This window comes from Equus przewalskii, chromosome 15 (genome assembly GCF_037783145.1).
Source record: "Equus przewalskii isolate Varuska chromosome 15, EquPr2, whole genome shotgun sequence".
In the NCBI taxonomy this organism is placed as follows: Eukaryota; Metazoa; Chordata; class Mammalia; order Perissodactyla; family Equidae; genus Equus; species Equus przewalskii.
The window spans coordinates 53,576,579-53,599,948 of NC_091845.1; the positions used below are offsets into that span (position 1 = coordinate 53,576,579).

The 23,370-nt window shown below is 45.9% G+C and overlaps 1 protein-coding gene across 2 annotated transcripts in view; it reads right to left on the minus strand.

Moving 5' to 3' along the window:
- Positions 1 to 393: 393 nt before the first annotated feature.
- GPD1L (glycerol-3-phosphate dehydrogenase 1 like) overlaps positions 394 to 23,370 on the minus strand; it is a 59,569-nt gene continuing 36,592 nt past the window's right edge. For both annotated transcript variants that reach the window (XM_070575899.1, XM_070575900.1), the window contains exons 6-8: positions 10,411 to 10,644; positions 10,010 to 10,116; positions 394 to 3,448 (exon numbers count right to left, since the gene is read on the minus strand). In XM_070575899.1, coding sequence (XP_070432000.1) covers positions 3,352 to 3,448; positions 10,010 to 10,116; positions 10,411 to 10,644 — 438 coding nt within the window. In that variant the 3' untranslated portion in view covers positions 394 to 3,351. The remainder of the gene's footprint in view (positions 3,449 to 10,009; positions 10,117 to 10,410; positions 10,645 to 23,370) is intronic.

Consider the following 23,370-nt stretch of genomic DNA (forward strand, 5'->3'; position numbering starts at 1 on the left):
TTCTTAGCCCATTTTCCCCCCGACAGCGTAGCCCTTGCAGGGCTCTAGCTCCCTCGTGAGCTTTACACTCAAACCCTTGGTAACGGAAAGCACTCCCCCTCTTTCCTCTGGCAGCCCCAGAGCCACCTCCCGGCATTACCACCCCACCTGTCAGCCCCCTACTTGTTTCAGACTCCTGGGGATTTCTCTCCCATTTTTGTGAGGTCAGCCTTATATACAAAACGACACAGGTTATATTTTCCTAGCTTTCCTTTGAGGTGGGGGAGCTCATTAGTCCACGGGCCAGCTGGACCTGGAAGGCCTCCGTCCTACAACGATAATCATATTAAAAAAATCAGAAAGCAATGAAAAGGAACACAGACAAATGGAAACAGATGTGTTTGAGGACTGGGATCAGAGATGAAGCCTTTCTTTTAAAAATGGCCTTTTTATTGTTGTAAATGCAACACAACTCAGGAGGAAAATAAAAGAGCTAACTTAAACAAATAAAACTACTAATTAAGCTGATTTAAAAAAAGATAGGATCGGTAGCACAGGTTTAGGGGGTTACATGTTTATTCAATCAAGCTTTTAAATTATATCCACCTACAATCTGTAAACAGACACAGTACACATGTAAGTAAAAGGCTCTCAGAAGAGAACTAGTGGAAAAAGGAAAGATCCCTTTGTGCGCTGGCACCTCACCTGTCCTTGGGCCGATGCCATGGGGCCATGTTATAGTTAAGACTTCAGTGAAAAGCCAGAAGGAGTTTAGCTCAACTCTAACTGCTAGGATGGATTTCAAGATAGATATTTGTTCCACATTGTAGTAGTCTGGGTTAGAGCAAGGCAACAGTGTAGTTTTTACATTCACAGATTGGCTAAAATCATACAAATTAAGCTTCTCTTCTAGACGTCTCTCTCCCTATTACCATAATAGTAAGAAACGTGAATTAAATGATGGACCACAGGTGGTTACAAAAATAGATAACTCATAGGGTAATAAATATCTACAGTTAGCAGAGCATACACTTACAAAATTTGCCTTTTTCCATAATGTGCAGAATATTATAAGTATGTTCAAGAGGTACACTCAGCAGACGTTAGAGTGGACTTGACAAAGAGAGGGTTTGTAAAGAAAAAACACTCAAGTACAAAACCCAGAGTAGGAAGCTGGATGAAGATGAGAATATACAAAAGACAAAATCCTAAATCCGCACATCTAATTATCCTACTTAATAGACACCACAATTAGCTTACAGCCCTTTATGTATCTTAAAAATTAACACTTTTTTACCTATATACAAACTTTAAAAAAGATTAATCATGAGACAATCAAAAGTTGATTAGCTTAACAGTGGCACTAAAATCAACAGAACTCAGAGCCACTTCGTGTGCTTTCAATATACCTCTGTGTATGGGGATTGAAAATGCCCCCCCAAAATGTTCTGGATAGAGTTTTTAAAATTCCCACAAAAATCTATTCTACAGTGATTTCAGATATAGAAGGAAAAAAAAGTCCCAAACCAGAAAATAAAAAAGGTCAGAATCTCACAAAGTGATTGAAAATCCATGAATATATAAGTGACATTCATAGGTTCCCTTAACAGTTATCAAGTGCTATGCAACGTAACTGTAATGCTATCCTGAAACCAATCTTATTTAAGAAGATACAGTAATTCCAATTCTAATTCTAGAATTAAAAGCACTTATTCCACATAATGTGCGTTTCAGCGAGGTTGACATCTACTTGGTTACACCTGACAGTGTCACCTTAAAGCTTCATCAAAGATTCATGGCAGACCTGAACTGTAAAAGTTCAGAACCAACAATACCACAGGTGGTTAGTTATTCACCCTAATTTCTTGCCAGGAGTGAAGGATATACTTGAGCTGTCCCAAGGTCATCTCAGCCTAGAACAGTGTTCCCTGGAAACTTTCCTTGCCAAAAAAATCTCCATAACCTAATGTGTTTGGGACTTGCTGGGTTAAATAAACAGGCTCCACTGACATACATTCTATACCTTCAAGAGCGGTGTACAGACAAAGCTTTTCCCAAACCCACTTGACCTTGCCAGGGAACACCGGGAACACCCACTGGATCCCAGGATACTCATTTCCTATGGAACATGGTTGGAAAAATGCCAATCTGAAAAAAATTTTCTCAAGTAGTGGTTCTGAAATTGTAGTGAGCATCAGAAACACACAAAAGGCATGTTAAAGCATGGATCCCATACCCCAGTTCAGAGATCTGGGGTGGGACCTGGGAAGGTACATTTCTAAGAGACTCCCAATGAAGCTGATGGAGCGAGGACCACACTTGGAGTGGCATCTGTCCAGACAACGACCCACACAAATCTCAGCTGCAGGAAGCCCTCCTATGGCCTCAGGAAAGGCCGCATATGGCAAGTGCCACAACCAATTAGCTGGAGGTCAAATCAGCCCAGTGACGTTTTAGAAGGTTCTGGCACCTTGGTGGGGTGGAAGTGCACTGGACTTGATTCTTGGCTCTGCCCCTACTCGCCAGGTCACCAGGCACAGTGACTGCATCTATAAAGAGGAATAATAGCAGCCCCCTCTCAGGGCATCCATGAGGCTTAAAGGAAATGTTTGCACAAAAGTACTACCTAACAGAAAGCATCATACAAGTGTCATTAATCAGAAGAATGTGTCAGTCACAGCAGGAAAATCCCAGTTTAGCTTTCTGTCTTCTGCCAATCCTGGGCCTCTGTGAAAGCACATTCTGGCAGCTAATGAAGATAAAAGAGGCTAAAAATGCAGAAAACTGCAGTGAGAGGAAGATACATAAGTAGACCACCAATTAAAAATATCTAATTGTTAAAAAAAAAAGATCAATCCACAATCGAAGAAGTTAATTATGCTGGCTTTGAGATAGTGTTTAAAAGTTACAGTATGTTGATCGTTGAACACACTCGCTCCTCCACTCTACCATGTTAACGCTGGTTAAATTTTAACATCAAAAGAATGAGAAAAAAAATTCCTTCACTCAAATACATATGAATTAGATCCAAAAAGTTTAGCTGAGATAGTTCCAATCTTATAAGATACTGCAGGGGGAAAATTTCAAAAGTAATTTTTAAAATGGACCTTTAATTTTGGTTCATAGAAACATCCACAGAACGAGCAATGAACACACACTCACACATCCACAGACGTGTCTTGTTGTTGACCAGTACATTTTAGCCAATGAACTGCTTCTAGCAATTCAAAAACGAACCTGTAAAAATTCATACACATCCATGATGGGATCATAGTCAAGCAAACATCTTGTTGCCACAGTCCCGGTTTCCATTTGAACCCAAAAGACTGATTGGAAAAGCAGCACTTTCCCTGACATGTTGCCTGATTCGCTTTATCTATGCTCCGGATGGCTTTGGAGACACAGCAACATCTCCTGGATGGGTTTGCCTTCATAGCAGATCTGGTACACTGCAGTAAACAAGGGAAACCTAGATGGGGGGAAATGTGAAAAGACAAGTTCAGCCATCTGGTTTACCACACAGAACAAGTTAGTTTTTCTGTCTTGCCTAACAGATTGCAGATCAGCATGCTACTTTTGGAAAACAAAGGGACCATCTTTTGCATCCCTTTATTATTTGGTCTGCAGAGAACCTCTGCAATGCGGCTGTAAGATCTTGGTACAACCGAAACCATCCTCTGCCTGATCGTTGGCAGTGCACTGTGTACAAACAAGTCACAGGATAACCCTGACAGGGTAAGCTGTGGTCATTTGTATAAAGGGTTGTGGCTCAGGCTCTTGGTCAAATCTGGAATGAGTCTAAGTTTGTCACTATTTGAAAAGATTGGAGAATAAATTTTAAACTGCAAGGAGGTATTGTTCTCCCTTTTACAAAAAGGAGCATTCAAGGATGAAGATGAGGCAGCCCACACATCACATAAATAATGCAGGCCTGGGACACTCCTGCAAGAACCGAGGTGGACCCACAATTAGCCAAGCACCGATTTCATGTTGGAAGCTGGATTTATTTTGCCTTTTCTTCTAAGATATGAACACGGGTATAAATGAAAGTTTGAACTGGATGAGGGTACGAAGGAGTGGGCTAATAGTTCACTGGAAGAAAAGACAATATCATCCCAAGGTACAGCTGGCTCAGCAAGTATTTTTTTTTCTGGCAGGAATCACTAAGGAAATAACTAAGTTAATTTCAATCAGGCATTTACACACACATGTGCACACACACACGCACAGCCCAAAGTGAACTTGACAGAATCAAGACTCTTAAAGGTCATTCTGAAAATTATCTAGTTAGAATCCTATAATGACAACTTAATTTAAGACTAGCAAGCAGTACTGGAAGGCCATATGTCTTTATGATAGCCTATCACTGTGGGTTTTTTTTTTTTTTTTAAAGATTTTATTTTTTCCTTTTTCTCCCCAAAGTCCCCCGGTACATAGTTGTATATTCTTTGTTGTGGGTCCTTCTAGTTGTGGCATGTGGGACGCTGCCTCAGCGTGGTTTGATGAGCAGTGTCATGTCCGCGCCCAGGATTCGAACCAACGAAACACTGGGCCACCTGCAGCGGAGCATGCGAACTTAACCGCTCGGCCACGGGGCCAGCCCCTCACTGTGGGTTTTTTAAGGTACAGAATGTTTGGTTATTTTCTGGAGTGAGGTAGACAGTCAAATCTGACTCCACAGCCTATGAACTCTGGGCAGGTTTCACCAGCCCTCTGACCCTGTTTGCGCATCTGAGAAATGGGGCTGGTGGCTCGGGACCGTTATATTAACTGACTTACACGTAAAGTAGACAGTACAACGCCTGGCATATGGCGGGTGAGCCATAAATGAGAGCTAATAACTGCAGCCACCTGATGGCCTTGGGTCCTGGACTGCACGCTCTGGGAGGACAGGATCCAAGTCTGTTTTGTTCACCTCTGCATCCCTGGGGCCAGGCACAGGGCACAGCAAGGAGCAGGTGCTCAGTGAGTATTTGTTGAATGAATTCTTGTGAATGGGAGTTACAGTCTGGAGATTTCAGCCCCTTGCCTTGTCCTTCCATGGCTTAGTTTTCCTGTTCCTAAGATGAGAACAACTTGTGTGTCCCCAAAGCAGGGTGGCAGGTGATGAGTGGCCAACCAAAGCCATTCTCAACCCCGTTCTCTCCTTACCAAAGTTGGAAATGGCCTAATGTTCACTTTTCCAGCCTTTCTTTCACACAGAATTAGCCAAGTAAGCAAGTTCTGGCCAGCAAGACATAATATATCTGCTGAGGTTTCTAGGGAAGATATCTCTCTCTTGAAAAGCAATGGAGAAAAAATCTGCTACCTCAGACTGCTCTTGCTCCCTGCTGCTGAGTGCAACAGTGTGACTCTGTGATGCCTGGAGCTGCTGCAGCCATCTTGCGGCTTTGAGGGAAGGTAACAGGATCACTGAGATTCTAACCCAGAGGCATTGAGACAACATCAATAATGTCTACCTCCAGACTCCTTGTTCTGAGAGAAAAATAACCCTATTGTTCAAGGCATTTTTAACTGGGCATTGTTCTCACAGCCAAAAGTACTCCCAAATTTCATGACCAGCATTTCCAAAATGTATTCTGTAGATAAGATGTTAAGAAGAGATATGGAGTGTGAGGGAAAGGAGTGATTTCTATGGACAAGTAACTTGTTTAACCCTCACAACCACCCTATGAGGTAGATAATATTATCCCCATGCTACAGATGAGGAAACTAAGGCATAGTTTCTGACTCTGGAGCCAACACCCACCACTAAGCTATACTGCCCATCTAAATGCTATTTTCTATAATATAAAATGCCACAAGGCCAATCAGATCAGTTTGGGGAACTCTCTAAATAAGATTAGAGGTGAAAGGAGGACAAAAAACATATTTCACAGAAAAATATTGACATAAACCAATCAATGAATCATCCCACTAATGGACACTAAGGACTTAAGATGTCTCAGGCCTCACCGAGGCGCAGGGATGTGCAGTGTTACAAACAAGGCCCCAGGCCTCAAGGAGCTTCCAACGCTGTATGGGCTGAATTGGGTCCCACACACCCAATCCCTACGATCAAGTCCTCACCCCTAGGACCTCAGAATGGACTGCATTTGGAAATAGGGCCCTGAAGGAGATGATTAAGTTAAAATGAGGTCATTGGGCGGGGGGGGGGGGGGGGGGGGCGGCGCCCTAAACCAGGGAGAAGACCACCATTTACAAGCCAAGGAGAGAGGCCTCAGAAGTCAAGCCTGCCAACACCTTGATCTTAGACTTCCAGCCTCCAGAACTATGAGAAATAAATTTCTGTTGTGCAAGCCACTCAGTCTGTGGTATTCTCATTATGGCAGCTTTAGCAAACTAATACAAATACTTATACTCACACATTCTCATAAAGACACATGTATATGGAAATCTAATAAAGCACATTGGTTTTTTTTGAGGAAGATTGGCCCTGAGCTAACATCTGCTGCCAATTCTCCTCTTTTTGCTGAGTAAGACTGGCCCTGAGCTAACATCCGTGCCCATCTTCCTCTACTTTATATGTGGAATGTTTGCCACAGCATGGCTTGATAAGTGGTGTGTAGGTCCACACCCGGGATCCGAACCAGCAAACCCTGGGCCTTCGAAGCGGAATGTGCGCACTTAACTACTGTGCCACTGCGCCAGCCCCAAGAAATTTTATAAGAGCACAAAACCCCATACAAAGTTAATATCTATCAAGAGGAGATTGGTTAAATAAACTGTGGTTCTCCCATAAAGTGGAATGTTCTGCAGCTATTAAAGAATGAGAGGTCCTCCCTATGTGTGGAATCTAAAAAAAACCCCAAAAAACAATAATAAAAAATCCTGAACTCATAGATACAGAGAACAGATCGGTGATTGCCAAGGGCCAGGGGGTGGGTGAAATGGATGAAGGGGGTCAAAAGGGACAAACTTCCAGCTATAAAACGAATAAGTCATGGGGATGTGATGTACGGCATGGTGACTATAATTAATAATACTGTATTGCCTATTTGAAAGTTGCTAAGAAAGATCTAAAAGTTCCCATCCCAAGAAAAAAAATATAACTATGTAGGGTGATGAAAGGTCACTAAACTTACTGTGGTGATCATTTTGCTGTACAAATACCAAGTCACAAAGACGTGCACCTGAAGCTAATATAATGTTATGTGTCAATTCTACCTCTATTAAAAAAAGAATGAGATCTCTAGGAGCAGGTGTGGAATGATCTTCAAACATATCCTAAAGTGAAGAAAAGCGAGGGGCAGAGGCGAACGTGGAGCACAGGACTCATTACACAAACGACAAGGCTCGGGGGAAAGGGTCACTGAACCCTGAGAGCTACCTGTGTTTGGGGTGGCGGTCAAGACTCACTCTTCACTCTGCGACTTTCTGTATAATTTGAAATTTTTTTTTGCCAAAAGTACATGCTTCCCATCTCCAAATATGGAGATTAAAGTAAAACTATATGTTTACGTAATAAGTCCACAGCACGTGAGCAGCAATGTTGTCTAAACCCGGGGTCCGCAAACCACAGCCTGAGAAGCAGCTCTGGCCCGTGACCTGTTTCTGTACTGCATGTGAGCTAAGAATGATTTTCATATTTTCAAAGGGCTATAAAAGGAGAAAAAGAAGACGACTATACGACAGAGACCTGTACGTGGCCTGCAAAGATTAATATGTGGTTCTTTACAGAAAAAGTTGGCTGACCGCTGGTCTGAACAATAAGTTCCAAGCAGGGAAAGTTCTCTGTGGCTGGAGGAGATGAAAGGAGGCTTCTCTGAGGACAGACCCGGCTCCCCTCACGGTGATGAGGGTTGAGATGCATGTCGGGAGGGTCCAGGCAAACAGCAGGAGGACGGAGGCACTCAGGGTGAGAAGGAGGTGCTGGGGCAAAGGGAAGTCCACTTCAACTAAAGAAGGTGTTGCAGGGGTAACAGGACGTGCTGGTGGGAAGTGAAGTTAGTACCGGATTGGGAGGGCTGCCTCAATGCCAACCAAAGGACTGAGGACCTCATTCTGTCGGAGCAGGAGGCCTCTGAGTTACAATAGTCGAGGTCAAAGGGACCACGGCAATCACCTGGTCTACAGTTTGATTTTTGTGCATAAAGAGACTAGAGCATAGAGCAGATTAAAATAGGACCTGCCCAAGACCACGTGGCTAGTGAGCTACAAGGTGGCCTTAAATCTGCCCTCCTGTGCACTGCTCCTTCTATAGCAATGGAGAAGGGAAGGGAGGGGAGAAGGAAATAGAGGAAGACCAGAGGAGTGATGGCTAGAATGAAACAGAAGAAAATCCAGGTATGAGGTGGTGGAAAGGGAGAACGGAGAACTCAGCTCTGCCTGTGCAGCTTCGGGAGCAGGCGAGCGGAAGGGCGCGTCCTACGGGAATCCACGCTCCAGCCTGGGAGAAGGGTGGTGCCCCTCCCACCTGGCAGGGACCTCGTTAAGCAGAGGCACAGCCTGTTCAATTTCTAACCGGAAGAAAGAAAATGCAAGATGACTGAGGAGAGGCGTCTGCTCAGAACCGTTTCTCTTGCTTGATTACAGCTGCTTGTGAAAACGGGCAGGTGCTGAGCCCAGAACGCCAGTTCCAGCCCCTGTCCTCCTGGAGTGAAATGATGAATACAGACTAACATCTAGTCAACTGGTCAATTCCTAGAATGCTATCTAAGGCACGCCTTGGGAGCACACAGATGCCACTTTAAAACTGTGCTCAGGAGATACTCACCACCGCCAAACACTCAGGTATTTTTTTAAGACTTTTTAAAATTCCTGATGACGACTTGCTGTCATTCAAGTACACCAACCACACACAGACACATCACTGTCTGCTGGTAAGCACACGGGGAAAACCATGCATGTCAGAGGTGTTTTGCTTTCGGTCACGATTTAAAGGCAATTCTCCTCCTCTGGAGGCTTGTTTATGACTTCCGTCTCTGCCTGGCTGGTTTCAAAAGCCATTTCGGAAAAATAAAATGCAAATTAAAGAAGGAAGACAAGTGCCCGTCCACCCTCATCTTCGACTTTCAATATGGAATGCGACGGCTGATCAATCTACACCAGGGACAAGGAGGAGGAAAGTTGGGCACAGGGTGAGGCAAAGACGCATGGTTGGGACCAGCAGACATCCGGACTGACCTGCAGAGGATGAAGGACACGCAAGCAGAAAGCCCAGCAGATGCCATGCTCACCCACCTCCCAGCTCGGAGGGAAGTGCACGCTCTGGATTGGCCACACGGGCAGCACCAATTCAGCTGCCCGGCTCCCTCCTCTCCGAGGCAACCAAATTCTCCCTCTCCCAAAGAGCATTACCGGACAGTACAGCACACACGGGTTACACTGCACACGCATTCACTAGGTGGGGTACTTGTCATCACGATTATGCAGCAACGCTTGGCAAATCGACCAAATAAAGGGCTGTGGGGCAGGTGGGGCCCAGGAGCAGCCTCCGAGAAGCTGGGTAGTTTTTGTGCTGCTTCAGGGCTTCCTCCACCATCACGCAGCAAATCGACCTGACCAAGCCCACCTGTAACACACGACCAGCCTGGGAGGGCAGTGGAGGCTGGATGCACCCACCCACCCGTCCACACGACGGAGGGACTGCAACGCTGCTCACCAATCCTCAGCACGCTCACTTCCGGGAGCAGCATTCTGGGGTGATTTGGCCTTCCTTCTTTTCTGAACTGTTTGACATTAACAAGACTACATCTTTTTTTCATTTAAAACTTATGCTATGTAGCTTTTACCAAACACCCTTGCAGAACAAACCAGGATCTCAAACTTCATGTTTTGTAACATGCTTTATAGAATTGAGCTCTTCCCACTGTGGTCGAGCCTGGTTTTGTGTTTTGTATAAATGCTCATTTTCAGGGTAAGTAAATGTTTCCTGCCGTAGATGTTCACATCACACAAGGGACAAAACTAATCCAGTAAAGTCTTGCACACGCTTGTCAAAAGTTGTGCTCGTGTGCACTGGGCTGGCGTCACGATAGGACTGGGAGGATGACCGTCTCTCTGGTCCATGGACAATGGGGAGACTTACTTGTCGAGCAGCCCCTTCTGTTTGAGGATGCGGTACACTTCAGCAGAAGTCTGAGGTCCTTGGAGCTTCTGCCCGTTCAGCATCTCCTTCTCCAATTCTTCAATGGTCTTAAAAACAAAGGATGAAAAAAATCTACCATAAACACCAGAGAACAACTTATTTAGAGAGGAGAGTGGGGGAGGGGAGCCATAATCCTCTGCAGCAAGCCAAGGAAAGATAAAGACGTTCAAGGATGTAAGACTTAAGTACTTTTAAGTGAAAGCTGGCAGGTAAACACTACCCGGAACAAGGAATGCTGGCCTCCATCTCGCCTGGGCTCCATCTCCCCTGGGCTGTAGCCCACCCCAGCCCAGGAGTCTCACGTGAGGAGGAGGGGATGGGGAGGGCAGGCCAGGGACTACCTTTCCAGTTCTGGCAAATGCCTCGGCCACCCTGCGGTTCCGGCCTCCGTAGCAGGTGGTGATCAGGTCGGCCACGCCACAGCTCTCCAGGAAGGTGGCCGTGGACACGTGGCCCTTGCAGAAGATCCTTGCGAAGGCGATCATTTCCATGAGCCCCAGGCGGATGACGGCAGCTTTGGTGTTGTCTCCACAGTGGAGGCCGTCACAGAACCCGGCTCCCACCGCTACGATGTTCTGCGGAGCAGACAAGGAAGCCAAGACAGGTCACACACCCCCTCCAGATAAGGATGTCGGGAAGGTGGGGGGAGACCGAGGCAGGGACCACTGGCTCCACCCTCAACTCACTCCACTGGTTCCTGCACATGTCTGGGGTCTGCTCTTGTACCGTGAGTGGGAGAGATGAAAGAAGGGACCAGGCTTCTATGTGCCCGTTTACAGGACAAAGAGCCCAGATGTGGGGTCAGCAGGAGGCAGCAGTTGAGTAGCATCAGTGAGAAAATTAGAAGGTTGGTAGTGGTCTCCAGTTAAATACTGTTTGGACAAACTGCTTTTAAAAATAAAAAATTAAATCAAATGCTTTATTCATCTATAACATTTATACAGAAAAGTATACCAATCATAAGTGGACAGCTTGATGAAATGTCACAAACTGAACACACTCATGTAACCGGTACCCTGATCAAGAAACAGAACATAACCAGTGCCCCAGAAAGCCCCGCTCCGACCTCCTTCCAGTCACCACCCCCTCCAAAGGGAACCACTCTCCCGACTTCTAACAGCACAGATTTGCTTCACCTGTGTTTACACTTTATGTGAATAAAATCCTATAGTGTGTCATCTTTTGTGTCCGACTTCTTGGTCTCAATTTGACATCATGTTTGTGAGACTCAGCCATATTTTTACATACAGCACATTTATTTTCAATGCTGCATTGTATTCCACTATGTGAACAGGGAGCAATTTCTTTATCCATTCTCCGTTGACTGGCATGGGGATAGATTCCAGCTTGGGGCCATTACAAGTGGTGCTGCTATGGACACTCTGGTACATATCCTTGGTGACCACGTGCAGGCATTTCTGTCGGGAGTGGAATTGCTGGGTCACGACATCTGCGTATGCGCAACTCAAGTTCCAGCCTTTCGTTTCATTTAAACCCTAAACCAGCATTTATGGAGCACCTGCTGTTTGCATGGCACTCTGCTGACACGAGGCAGACTGAACCAGACCTGCCTCTGCAGAAGCTGATGATGTGGCCCAGGGGTCAGCAGTCTAAGGCCCAACGGCCTGTTTTTGTGAATCACGTTGTATTGGGACCCAGGCACCCGGCCCATGTACCTCTTGCCTGGGGGTTGCCTTTGTGCTGCAACAGCAAATCCGAATAGTGGCGACAGAGGCCACAGGGTCCACAAGGCCCACAACATTTTCTACCTGACCCTTGCAGAAAAAGTTTTCCAACTCCTGACCTAATAGGAAAATAAAACAAATGTGCAAATCACTGTATGCTCAGCAGAAAGTGATATTCTGTAAGAGGGACTGAAAATCTGATTTCCATTTCAACCCATGTGTACTGAGCAAACACTGTGTGGGACGCCCTGCAATGGGCCCTGGAGGGACAGGGCAGGACGGGCGGGGTAGGGGAGGGGTGGTGAGGTGGGGGCTGAGGGTGCCCCCAGGGAGGAGGTGCAAAGACAGAATTAGACACACAGCTTGTCCTCAAGGAGTTGACAATTGATTTGTGAGAGGAGACACAACAAAGCACATTACAAGACACAAGGAAGAGTGTGCTGAGAAATGGTGGAAGCCACAAGCTTCATTTCAAAGCAAGGAAGGCTGCACAGAGGAGGTGGCATATGACCGGACCTCGATCTCAGGTAAAATCAGATAACCACATATGACAAGTAATGCCTGCATGGCAGCACAGATGGCAGTCATTTGGGATGTCACTTGTGGCCCCAGGTTCCTGGCTGTCTCTGCTTTACCAGCTCCTTCACAAAGAAGACTTGATGCCAGGAAAAATGCAAGTGTTCTGACTCTGTCTAACCGAACTAGCATTTTTCCATAACACCTGGATTGTGGATTTGTGCCTTGACAGATCTTAAAACGTGAAGCTAATTGGCAACAAATGGAAAATAAGTTAAAATAAGGTTTTTTCTCCCCTTCCCCCAATAAAGTTTCATTAATGAGGGACAGAACAGTTCATAAAACATCAGGCCTATAAAATCTGAGGGATGAGGTGAAAAACAGAATGAACTGGGGAAGAAAAATGCCTTCTTTGGTTGATAAGCAGGTTTTGATAAAATACATCAAACGCAGCACTGATGCCACCAGGCTCACCCTGAGAGACAGATCTGGCCACTTAGACACGGCTACAGGGACACCGAAGCCATGAAGCTGCTTGAGATGAAAAGAGGCCATGAGCCTCCTGAAGCTTTTGTCTGTTTCCAACAGACAACAGAACAGGACCCTCCCTCCCGGCGTCCAGGGTGAATGAAGGGGACTGGAGAACGAGGGATCAGAGCACAAAGGCCCCACCCGCATCCTCTTCTCTTCCTCGGGGGAATACTGAGCTTCCTTTGGTTGCTGCCTATTCCTCTCACTGCCATGAATACAAGGAAAAAGTAAAAAATGCTCTAAATCTGATCCGAAAGCTAACACGAACACACGCAGGTTTTAGACAAATTCCCGGCATTCCTGTGCTTTCGATGGTCTCTCCATGAGGCTAACCGCTCTAACAGACCAATGACGTGGCTCCCAAGGCCATCAATTTCCCCTCCGAAGGCCAGACTCTGTGTAGACCCTGTGCCCACAGCTGCAGGGAGAGCTGAGGACGACTCAGGTATTCTGGATCAACAGCCGGAGCAGGGAGCCTAAGTTTTCATAAGGTACTAACTTCTGCTTGTACCTGCAAGAGCGTGCCAACCCCTTCCCACCACACAGACGATGCAAACTGTAGGTGTCATCAGCCCCCTGACAGCAAACACCCACCCCCAGCTACCTGCTGCGTGTGCGCGTGAGGGAGGCAGGAGGCAGTTCCTGGCTGGCGCACTTAGTGTGTGGCGGTGCCGTGGGAAGAGAAGAGGGGAGAGGCAGTGTGAAGGAGCCTGGAGAGATGCTGGGGGCGGGGGGTGGACTCTGGTTCTACAGCTCTGCTCCAGAGGGGATGAGCCGCCAAGCCAGGATGGAATACCCAGCTCTTTTAGATAGGGCGCTGGGCAGAGACTAGGTGCCAGGGACCATAAGAACACCCAAGGCTCGGTCCATCCGGGCCCAGGCACCCCTCCTGGCACGGAAGCCATGGGGAGATCCAAGGGGCACAAGCACTGATATGCAGAGGGCCTCTGGTTCTTATTTTGCCTCATTGCTGTGTCACCTTGGAACAATTACTCTACCTCTCTGGAACTTCTTTGCCTCAGGTCTAAAATTCAGGGGTTGGACAAGATTCTTCAAGGCCCTTCTGGTGGTCACATTTGTCCTGGGAAGCTGGTGCAGTTGTGGGCTGCCCTGGGGCTGCAGGCAGCGGGACAGTACTGGGGCAACAGAGTGACACCCGAAGACATGCAGGGGGACAGACCACAGAGGCCATGAGGCCAGCTGCTGGGTGAACCCATCAAATGGTTTTATCGAAGTTACCATGGCAATGTATGGAGGCCTAGGATCCAAATGGTTAGATTGCTGAAATTGCTCTCTGATGCCTCCTGGACTGTGTTCTTCATCACGATGTGACCCATTCTGGAAGTTACTTGACAAACCAACCCCAGTAACTGCCTACAGACTCAGTGGGAGACAGCAGGGACTTCCGTTCAACAAGGGCTCCTAGACAGAGGCGGGGGAGGGATTGCTTACTAAGTGGCTACAGGGAGCCACCCCAGGCCCCCTGCACCCACCGTCTCATCGGAATTCTTGTGACAACGCAGGCAAGCGTGTACCTCTCCTCCTGGGGGCCTCAGAGAGGTGCAGTGGCTTGCGGAGAACACCTCGTTGGTGATGGAGGCAGTCGGCACAGGCTCCCAGGACCTGACTCTTGGCTGCAAGCTCCTCTCTGTCCCCCATGCCTTGCTGCTCCCACAGTAGGAGCCTGGCTACCCCACCTCTCCCCGGGTCAGAGATCATCCTGAACCCTGAACCCTGAACAGAGGACCCTGGCCCACATGGCAAAAAGGGTAGGCTGAGGAGGAGAACAAATTGATGGGGAAAAATAATAAAAATAACAACAACAGTTAACCTTATCGAACAGTTCTAAGAGCCTCATAAATCATTAACTCATTTAATCTCCCCCGCATTCCTACACGGCAAGTCCTGTTACTATGCACAGTGAGAGGCGAGGAAACTCAGACACATAGGACAAGTAGCTTGCTCAAGGCGGCAGAGTCAGGACCTGCAGAGCCGTGTTTCAACCCCGGCGGCCTGGCTCCGGAGTCCTCTCCAGGGAGGAGATCCCACCATGCTGCTCTTGAGCCAGCGAGTAAAAGGCGGAGAGGGGCCACCTCAGAGTCAAGATGAGAACTTTCTAACAGCACGAGCTGACCCCACTCAACTGAAAAGACTTAGAGGCAAAGGAGTGAGCTCTCAGTCACTGGGAGCATCCAAGCAGAAGCTGTATGGATGAGCCCTGAGCCCCAAAGCAGTGCTTCTGACCTTCGTGTCTCTGCAGTCAGAGAAAAGGCAGAGAAGGAGATCCATGACCTGGGGGCTTCAGCGCCCTCTCGGCCACTTCCTCGCAGGGCACACAGGTCAGAACAACCTCACGGTTTCTACCAGACATCTAACCTCCCACCGGAGGGAGCAGGGTGCCACTGCAGGGTAAACTTCTCTCTTCTAGGGACGCTGGGCCCCAATCCAGTTTAATCGTCTTATGATGGATCTTGAAATCCTCACTCTCTCCCTCCACTTATCACTGTCAAAAGAAAAATAAACACACTGAGCCAGTCAGCTCGAGTTTGAATAGCATGCGAGCAGATGTCCTCTGAGATGGCTCAGCTGTGAAAGTTATCATTATCCACTGTGCATTTAAATCTGCTTTAAACTATTCTGGAGCTAAAAATATCTACGATTTTCGGAAGATGTGCTTAAGCCCTTCCCCATTTCCTGCGTTATGGCAACACTCAGAGGCAATCAGCCACCCAAAGTGCCATCTTTGCGATTCTGAATCGGGGCGGGTTGGATGGGATTCAGTCCCTCCCACTCCCACAAAAAGAATATCAAACTGGATCAGCAGCCCATGCCGCCTGCAGGTTATGCAGACACTCTCACCACCTGGGAAGAAACCGCGACCATATCACGACTTTCTGTAAGCCCACCAACCCATGGGACTCTTCCTGAGGCCAGCTCCTAGCGGATTTGACCTAAGAGGAAAGCGCCCTCAGAGTGCAGGCTTACTGCAGGCGAAGGACCACGGCGGCTTCCAGGCCGGGCCCCGTAGAAAGCAGCTTGGTGGAGACATCCAGGAGGGCCGAGCTCGAGCCCACACCTGGCCCAGCGGGCCGTGCACTTGGCTAAGAAGCCGCCTTAGCAAGAACAGCGTCACCCAGGAGAAGTTTCTGCAATGATGTAAATGTTTTCTATGTGGTCATGCAATAGGGAAGCTACTAGCCACTGAGTCACTAAAGACTCACGTAGCTACTGAGCCTTTGAAATGGGGCTACTGTGACTTGGAAATGGGGCTACTGTGACTTGGACACTGAATTTTTATTTTTTTTAAAGTTTTAATTAATTTGAATGTAATACAAATAGCCACATCTAGCAGTGGCCCTGGCTAGAGACTAGGCACAAGGCTGTGCATCACAGTATGGTTTATCACAGCCAAAGCCGCCGAGGACACCTACATGCCCAGCAATTGACAGAGGGTGAACCTGGCTACAGAACAGCCATACAAAGCAGCGCCATGCACCTGGGCCACAGGTGATGGGTTTACCCCCAATCTACTCTCCTCTTCTTCCAGAGCCATAGAGTCCCTGATTTTCATGCAAGTATGTGGTAACGCAGGAAAAAAAAACAACAACTATTTCCCTACCTCCCTTGCAGCTAGGTATGGTCACACAATTAAGTATTGTGAAGCCAAAGTGTTACAATGTGACTTCTCAGAACCTGCCTTAAATGACAGCTGCCACATGCCCTTTGTCCTTTCTTTTTTTTTTACCCTGCTGCCCGGAAGGCAGATGTGATGGTTGGACTTCCAGTCACCATATTAAAACACGAGGACAAGGGCCATACTCTCATGAGCTGGAAGGAACCTGGGTCTCTGAGAATTCTGTAGAATGGAGTTATCATACGGATTCAGGATTTTTACATAAGAAAAAAAGAAACTTCTACCTTGTTCAGCCACTATCATTTTTGGTCTCTGTTAATGAAATTTAATCCTGATAAAGTATCTATTAAAAATAATAACATAGAGGGGAGGATCCAAGATGGCGCCATGAGTAGTCCTCTTTGTCTCTCCCCCTTCGAGTCTACAATTATTTGGACACTCATCGCTTAACAAAGGATATCCAGATAGCATCTCAGGACATCTGAGAGACCCACGCGACTATACATCGGAAGGCGGATGGACTTCCCTCCGGGAGGATGTGGAGATAGGTGAAAACTCTCCGACCCCGACCGAACAGCCTAGTACCTGCAAGCGGCTTTCTTCCAACGGATGCCCCCAGAAGATCAACACACACCTAGGGCAGGAGCGAGCACACAACAGAGGAGCGACGGTGGAAACAGGTGACCAGAACCCTACCTAAACCCCCCGCGATTACTCCTAAACGCAGAGGGAAACTCTAGAGTTACACACCTGAGCCCGCGGGGAGAGTCTCGCCCCGCCATTGACGGGGAGATCCCGCCTAGTGTTCACGGCGCCCAGAGGGTCCCAGAGAGAATCACAGAGGGTACGCTGGCCCCCCGGCTGCCACTGCCCACCCCGTGGGGCTAGGGATTGCCAGCCATCTCGGAGAGGACTGGGGCTGAGTGAAGCTCCAGAGGCCGGCTCCATGCCCCGGAGGGGAAGCTCCAGAGTTCCGCCCGGGCAGCAGACAAAACTCTCTGTCTGCCATTAGTGGAGGGGCCACGCCCAGCATTCACAACTCCAGGAAAGTCCCAGAGAGAATCCCAGAGGGCGAGGTGACCCCCAGCTGCCATTGCCCGCCCGGTGGGGCAAGGGATTGCAGGAGATCTCGGAGAGAACTGGGGCTGGGGGGAGCTCCAGAGGCTGGCTCTGCAGCCCGGAGGGGAAGCTCCAGAGTTCCGCCCGGGCAGCAGACAAAACTCTCTGTCTGCTATTAGCGGAGGGGCCACACCCAGCAGCCACAACACCGGGAGGGTCGCGGAGAGGAGAATATCAGGCAGGGCAGCAGCTGACCAGCTACCACTGAAATCAGGATCTCCGGCTATCCCCCAGACAGGGCAAAGGGCTCCCCGAGTTCCTGGGGAACAGGACTGGGGCTGGGTGGAGTTCCAGCGACCCAGCTCCGTAGCCTAGGGGGAAACCCTACAGGCTCACAGCAGCCTCAGGGAAAGCCTCTGCACAGCACTAGTAGAGAGCACCCATCCGGGAACCACAAGGCTGGAACACCCCGGGACAAAAGTAGCATAGCTAGGTGAGCTAACCATAGACTGTAGAAGATGCCAATAGCTCTGCTGCAATCCACAGTGGACAAGTGAGATTTTGTGGGTGCTGACAGTGACGGAGCGGCAAATATAAGTGATCCTACCCCTGGCCGCTGGAAAAGCCCATAACACCATTGCAGACCCCAAGGAGGGAGCACGTCTAGGTGGGCTGCAACAGTAGGCACCAGCAGCCTGAAGCCCCTCCATGACAGCCCCCACGGCAGAAGAGGGAATCCAAAGGACCACTGTGACTACGAGGAGGGGCCCAGGCCCAGTTAGGAACTGCAGATAGGGTTCCTGGTTGGTGCAGTATAAACAGCTGCTCCCCCACCACACCAGCAGAAACAAGTGGAAGGAGCAACTAAACTCTATCTCTATGCAGAGGCACAAATCTACAACATCAAGCAATATGAAAAAATACATTAAATCTCCAGAACAGAAGGAAAATAACAAATACACAGAAAACAATCCCAAAGAAAATGAGATATATAACCTAAATGACGATGACTTCAAAACAGCCATCATCAAAATACTCAATGAGTTAAGAGAGAATTCAGATAGACAACTCAACGAGTTCAGGAGCTACATCACAAAAGAGTTTGATATGATAAAGAAGGACCAAACAGAAATACTGGAAATGAAGAACACAATAGAGGAGATTAAGAAAAATCTAGATGCACTGAACAGTAGGGCCAATAATATGGAGGAAAGAATTAGCAATTTGGAAGATGGGAATATAGAAACGCTGCAGGCAGAGGAGGAGAGAGAAGTAAGACTAAAAAGAAATGAAGAAACTCTCCGAGAATTATCAGACACAATTAGGAGATGCAACGTAAGGATTATAGGTATACCAGAGGGAGAAGAGAAGGAGAAAGGGGCAGAAAGCCTATTCAAAGAAATAATGGCTGAGAACTTCCCAAATCTGGTGAGAGGGATGGATCTTCAGGTGGCAGAAGCCAATAGATCTCCAAACTTTATCAATGCAAGAAGACCAACCCCACGGCATATAGTAGTGAAGCTAGCAAAAGTCAACGACAAGGAGAAAATACTAAGGACAGCCAGGCAAAAGAAACTAACCTACAAAGGAACCCCCATCAGGCTATCAGCAGATTTCTCAGCAGAAACTTTACAGGCTAGAAGAGAGTGGAATGATATATTCAAAATCCCGAAGGACAAAAACCTGCAGCTGAGAATTCTCTACCCAGCGAAAATATCCTTCAAATACGATGGAGAAATAAAAACTTTCCCAGATAAACAAAAATTAAGGGAGTTCATTGCCACAAAACCTCCTCTTCAAGAAATGCTCAGGAAAACCCTCATTCCTGAAAAATCAAAAAAAGGAAAGGGGCTACAAAACCAAGAGCAGAGGAGATAAGTAGAAGGACAACAACAGAGAGTAGCAGCTCTTCATCAGAACAGATTAAACCGTGGGACGAGAAACAAAGGAAATTGAAGAAAACCGGAAAACAAGACATAAAATGGTAGTGGTAGGCCCCCACGTCTCAATAATCACTCTAAATGTAAATGGATTGAACTCTCCAATCAAAAGACACAGAGTGGCAGGATGGATCAAAGAACAAGACCCAACAATATGCTGCCTCCAGGAAACACACCTCAGCCCCAAAGACAAACACAGACTCAGAGTGAAGGGATGGAGAACAATACTCCAAGCTAATAATGAACAAAAGAAAGCAGGTGTCGCTATACTAATATCAGACAAAGTAGACTTCAAAGCAAAACAGATAAAGAAAGACAAAGAGGGACAGTATATAATGATAAAAGGGACTCTCCACCAAGAAGACATAACACTTATAAATATATACGCACCCAACACAGGAGCACCAAAATTTGTAAAGCAATTCTTAATAGAACTAAAAGAAAACATCAACAACAATACAATAATAGTAGGGGACCTCAACACCCCATTAACACCAATGGACAGAACATCCAGACAGAAAATCAACAAGGAAATAATAGAATTAAATGAAAAATTAGACCAGATGGACTTAATAGATATATATAGAACACTTCATCCAAAAACAGCAGGTTACACATTCTTCTCAAGTGCACATGGAACATTCTCAAGGATTGACCATATTTTGGGAAACAAAGCAAACATCAATAAATACAAGAGAGTTGAAATAATATCAAGCATCTTTTCTGATCATAATGCTATGAAACTAGAAATCAACTACAAGAAAAAAGCAGAGAAAGGTGCAAAAATGTGGAGACTAAACAACACGCTTCTGAACAAACAATGGATCATTGAAGAAATTAAAGAAGAAATCAAATATTATCTGGAGACAAATGAAAATGAGAACACGACATACCAAATCATCTGGGATGCAGCAAAAGCAGTCCTAAGAGGGAAATTCATCGCAATACAGGCTCACCTCACTAAACAAGAAAAAGCTCACATAAGCAACCTCAAACGACACCTAACAGAACTAGAAAAAGAAGAACAAACAAAGCCCAGAGTCAGTAGAAGGAGGGAAATAATAAAAATAAGAGCAGAAATAAACGATATTGAAACAAAAAAGACAGTAGAAAGGATCAATGAAACAAAGAGTTGGTTCTTCGAAAAAATTAACAAAATCGACAAACTTTTAGCCAGACTCACCAAGAAAAGAAGAGAGAAATCGCAAATAAATAAAATTAGGAATGAGAGAGGAGAAATCACAACAGATACCAATGAAATACAAGGGATCATAAGAGAATACTATGAAAAACTATATGCCAACAAATTGAACAACCTGGAAGAAATGGACAACTTCCTAGACTCCTACAACCTCCCCAAACTGAATCAGGAAGAAAGGGAGAATCTGAATAGGCCAATCACAAGTAAGGAAATAGAAACGGTAATCAAAAACCTCCCCAAAAATAAGATTCCAGGACCAGACGGCTTCTGTGGAGAATTCTACCAAACATTCAAAGAAGACTTAATACCTATTCTCCTCAAACTGTTCCAGAAAATTGAGAAAGATGGAGAACTCCCTAACACATTCTATGAGCCAACATCACTCTGATCCCCAAACCTGACAAGGACAACACAAAGAAGGAGAACTACAGGCCGATATCACTGATGAACATAGATGCAAAAATCCTCAACAAAATTCTGGCAAACCGAATACAGCAATACATCACAAAGATTATACACCATGATCAAGTGGGATTTATACCAGGGACACAGGGATGCTTCAACATCCGCAAGTCAATCAACGTGATACACTACATCAACAAAATGAAAAACAAAAACCACATGATCATCTCAATAGATGCAGAGAAAGCATTTGACAAGATTCAACACCCATTTATGATAAAAACCCTCAATAAAATGGGTATAGAAGGAAAGTACCTCAACATAATAAAGGCCATATATGACAGACCCACAGCCAACATCATACTCAATGGACAAAAACTGAAAGCCATCCCTCTGAGGACAGGAACAAGACAAGGGTGCCCACTTTCACCACTCCTATTCAACATAGTACTGGAGGTTTTGGCCAGAGCAATTCGGCAGGAAAAAGAAATAAAAGGAATCCAAATAGGCAATGAAGAAGTAAAACTCTCGCTGTTTGCAGACGACATGATCTTATATATAGAAAACCCCAAAGAATCCATAGAAAAACTATTAGAAATAATCAACAACTACAGCAAAGTAGCAGGGTATAAAATCAACATACATAAATCAGTAGCATTTCTATACACTAACAATGAACTAACAGAAAAAGAACTCAAGAACTCAATCCCATTCACAATCGCAACGAAAAGAATAAAATACCTTGGGATAAACTTAACCAAGAAAGTGAAGGATCTATACAATGAAAACTACAAGACTTTCTTGAAAGAAATTGACGACGACATAAAGAGATGGAAAGACATTCCATGCACATGGATTGGAAGAATAAACATAGTTAAAATGTCCATACTACCTAAAGCAATCTACAGATTCAATGCTGTCCCAATCAGAATCCCAAGAACATTCTTCACAGAAATTGAACAAAGAATCCTAAAATTCATATGGGGCAACAAAAGACCGTGAATTGCTAAAGCAATCCTGAGCAAGAAAAACAAAGCCGGCGGAATCACAATCCCCGATTTCAAAACATACTACAAAGCTACAGTGATCAAAACAGCATGGTACTGGTACAAAAACAGGTCCACAGATCAATGGAACAGAATTGAAAGCCCAGAGATAAAACCACACATCTATGGACAGCTAATCTTCGACAAAGGAGCAGAGGGCCTACAATGGAGAAAAGAAAGTCTCTTCAACAAATGGTGCTGGGAAAACTGGACAGCCACATGCAAAAGATTGAAAATTGACCATTCTTTTTCACCACACCCCAAAATAAACTCAAAATGGATCAAAGACCTAAAGATTAGGCCTGAAACAATAAGTCTTCTGGAAGAGAATATAGGCAGTACACTCTTTGACATCAGTTTCAAAAGAATCTTTTCGGACACTATAACTCCTCAGTTGAGAGAAACAATAGATAGAATAAACAAATGGGACTTCATCAGACTAAAGAGCTTCTTTAAGGCAAGGGAAAACAGGATAGAAACAAAAAAACAGCTCACTAATTGGGAAAAAATATTTACAAGCCACTTATCTGACAAAAGGTTAATCTCCATAATATACAAAGAACTCACACAGCTTAACAACAAAAAAACAAACAACCCGATCAAGAAATGGGCAGAGGACATGAACAGACATTTCTCAAAAGAAGATATGAATATGGCCAATAGACACATGAAAAGATGTTCATCATCGCTAATCATCAGGGAAATGCAAATCAAAACTACACTAAGATATCACCTTACACCCGTTAGATTGGCAAAAACATCCAAAACCAAGAACGATAAATGTTGGAGAGGTTGTGGAGAAAAAGGAACCCTCATACACTGTTGGTGGGAATGCAAACTGGTACAGCCACTATGGAAAACAGTATGGAGATTTCTCAAAAAGTTAAAAATAGAAATACCCTATGACCCAGCCATCCCATTACTGGGTATCTATCCTAAGAACCTGAAATCAGAAATCCCAAGAGTCCCTTGCACCCCTATGTTCATCGCAGCATTATTTACAATAGCCAAGACGTGGAACCAACCTACATGCCCAGCAACTGATGATTGGATAAAGAAGATGTGGTATATATACACAATGGAATACTACTCAGTCATAAAAAAGGCAAAATTGGCCCATTCGCAGCAACGTGGATGGACCTCGAGGGTATTATGTTAAGCGAAATAAGCCAGTCACAGAAAGACGAACTCTATATGACTCCACTCATAGGTGGAAGTTAATATATTGACAAGGAGATCTGATCGGTGTTTATCAGGGAAAAGGGGGGGTGGGGGGAGGGCACAAAG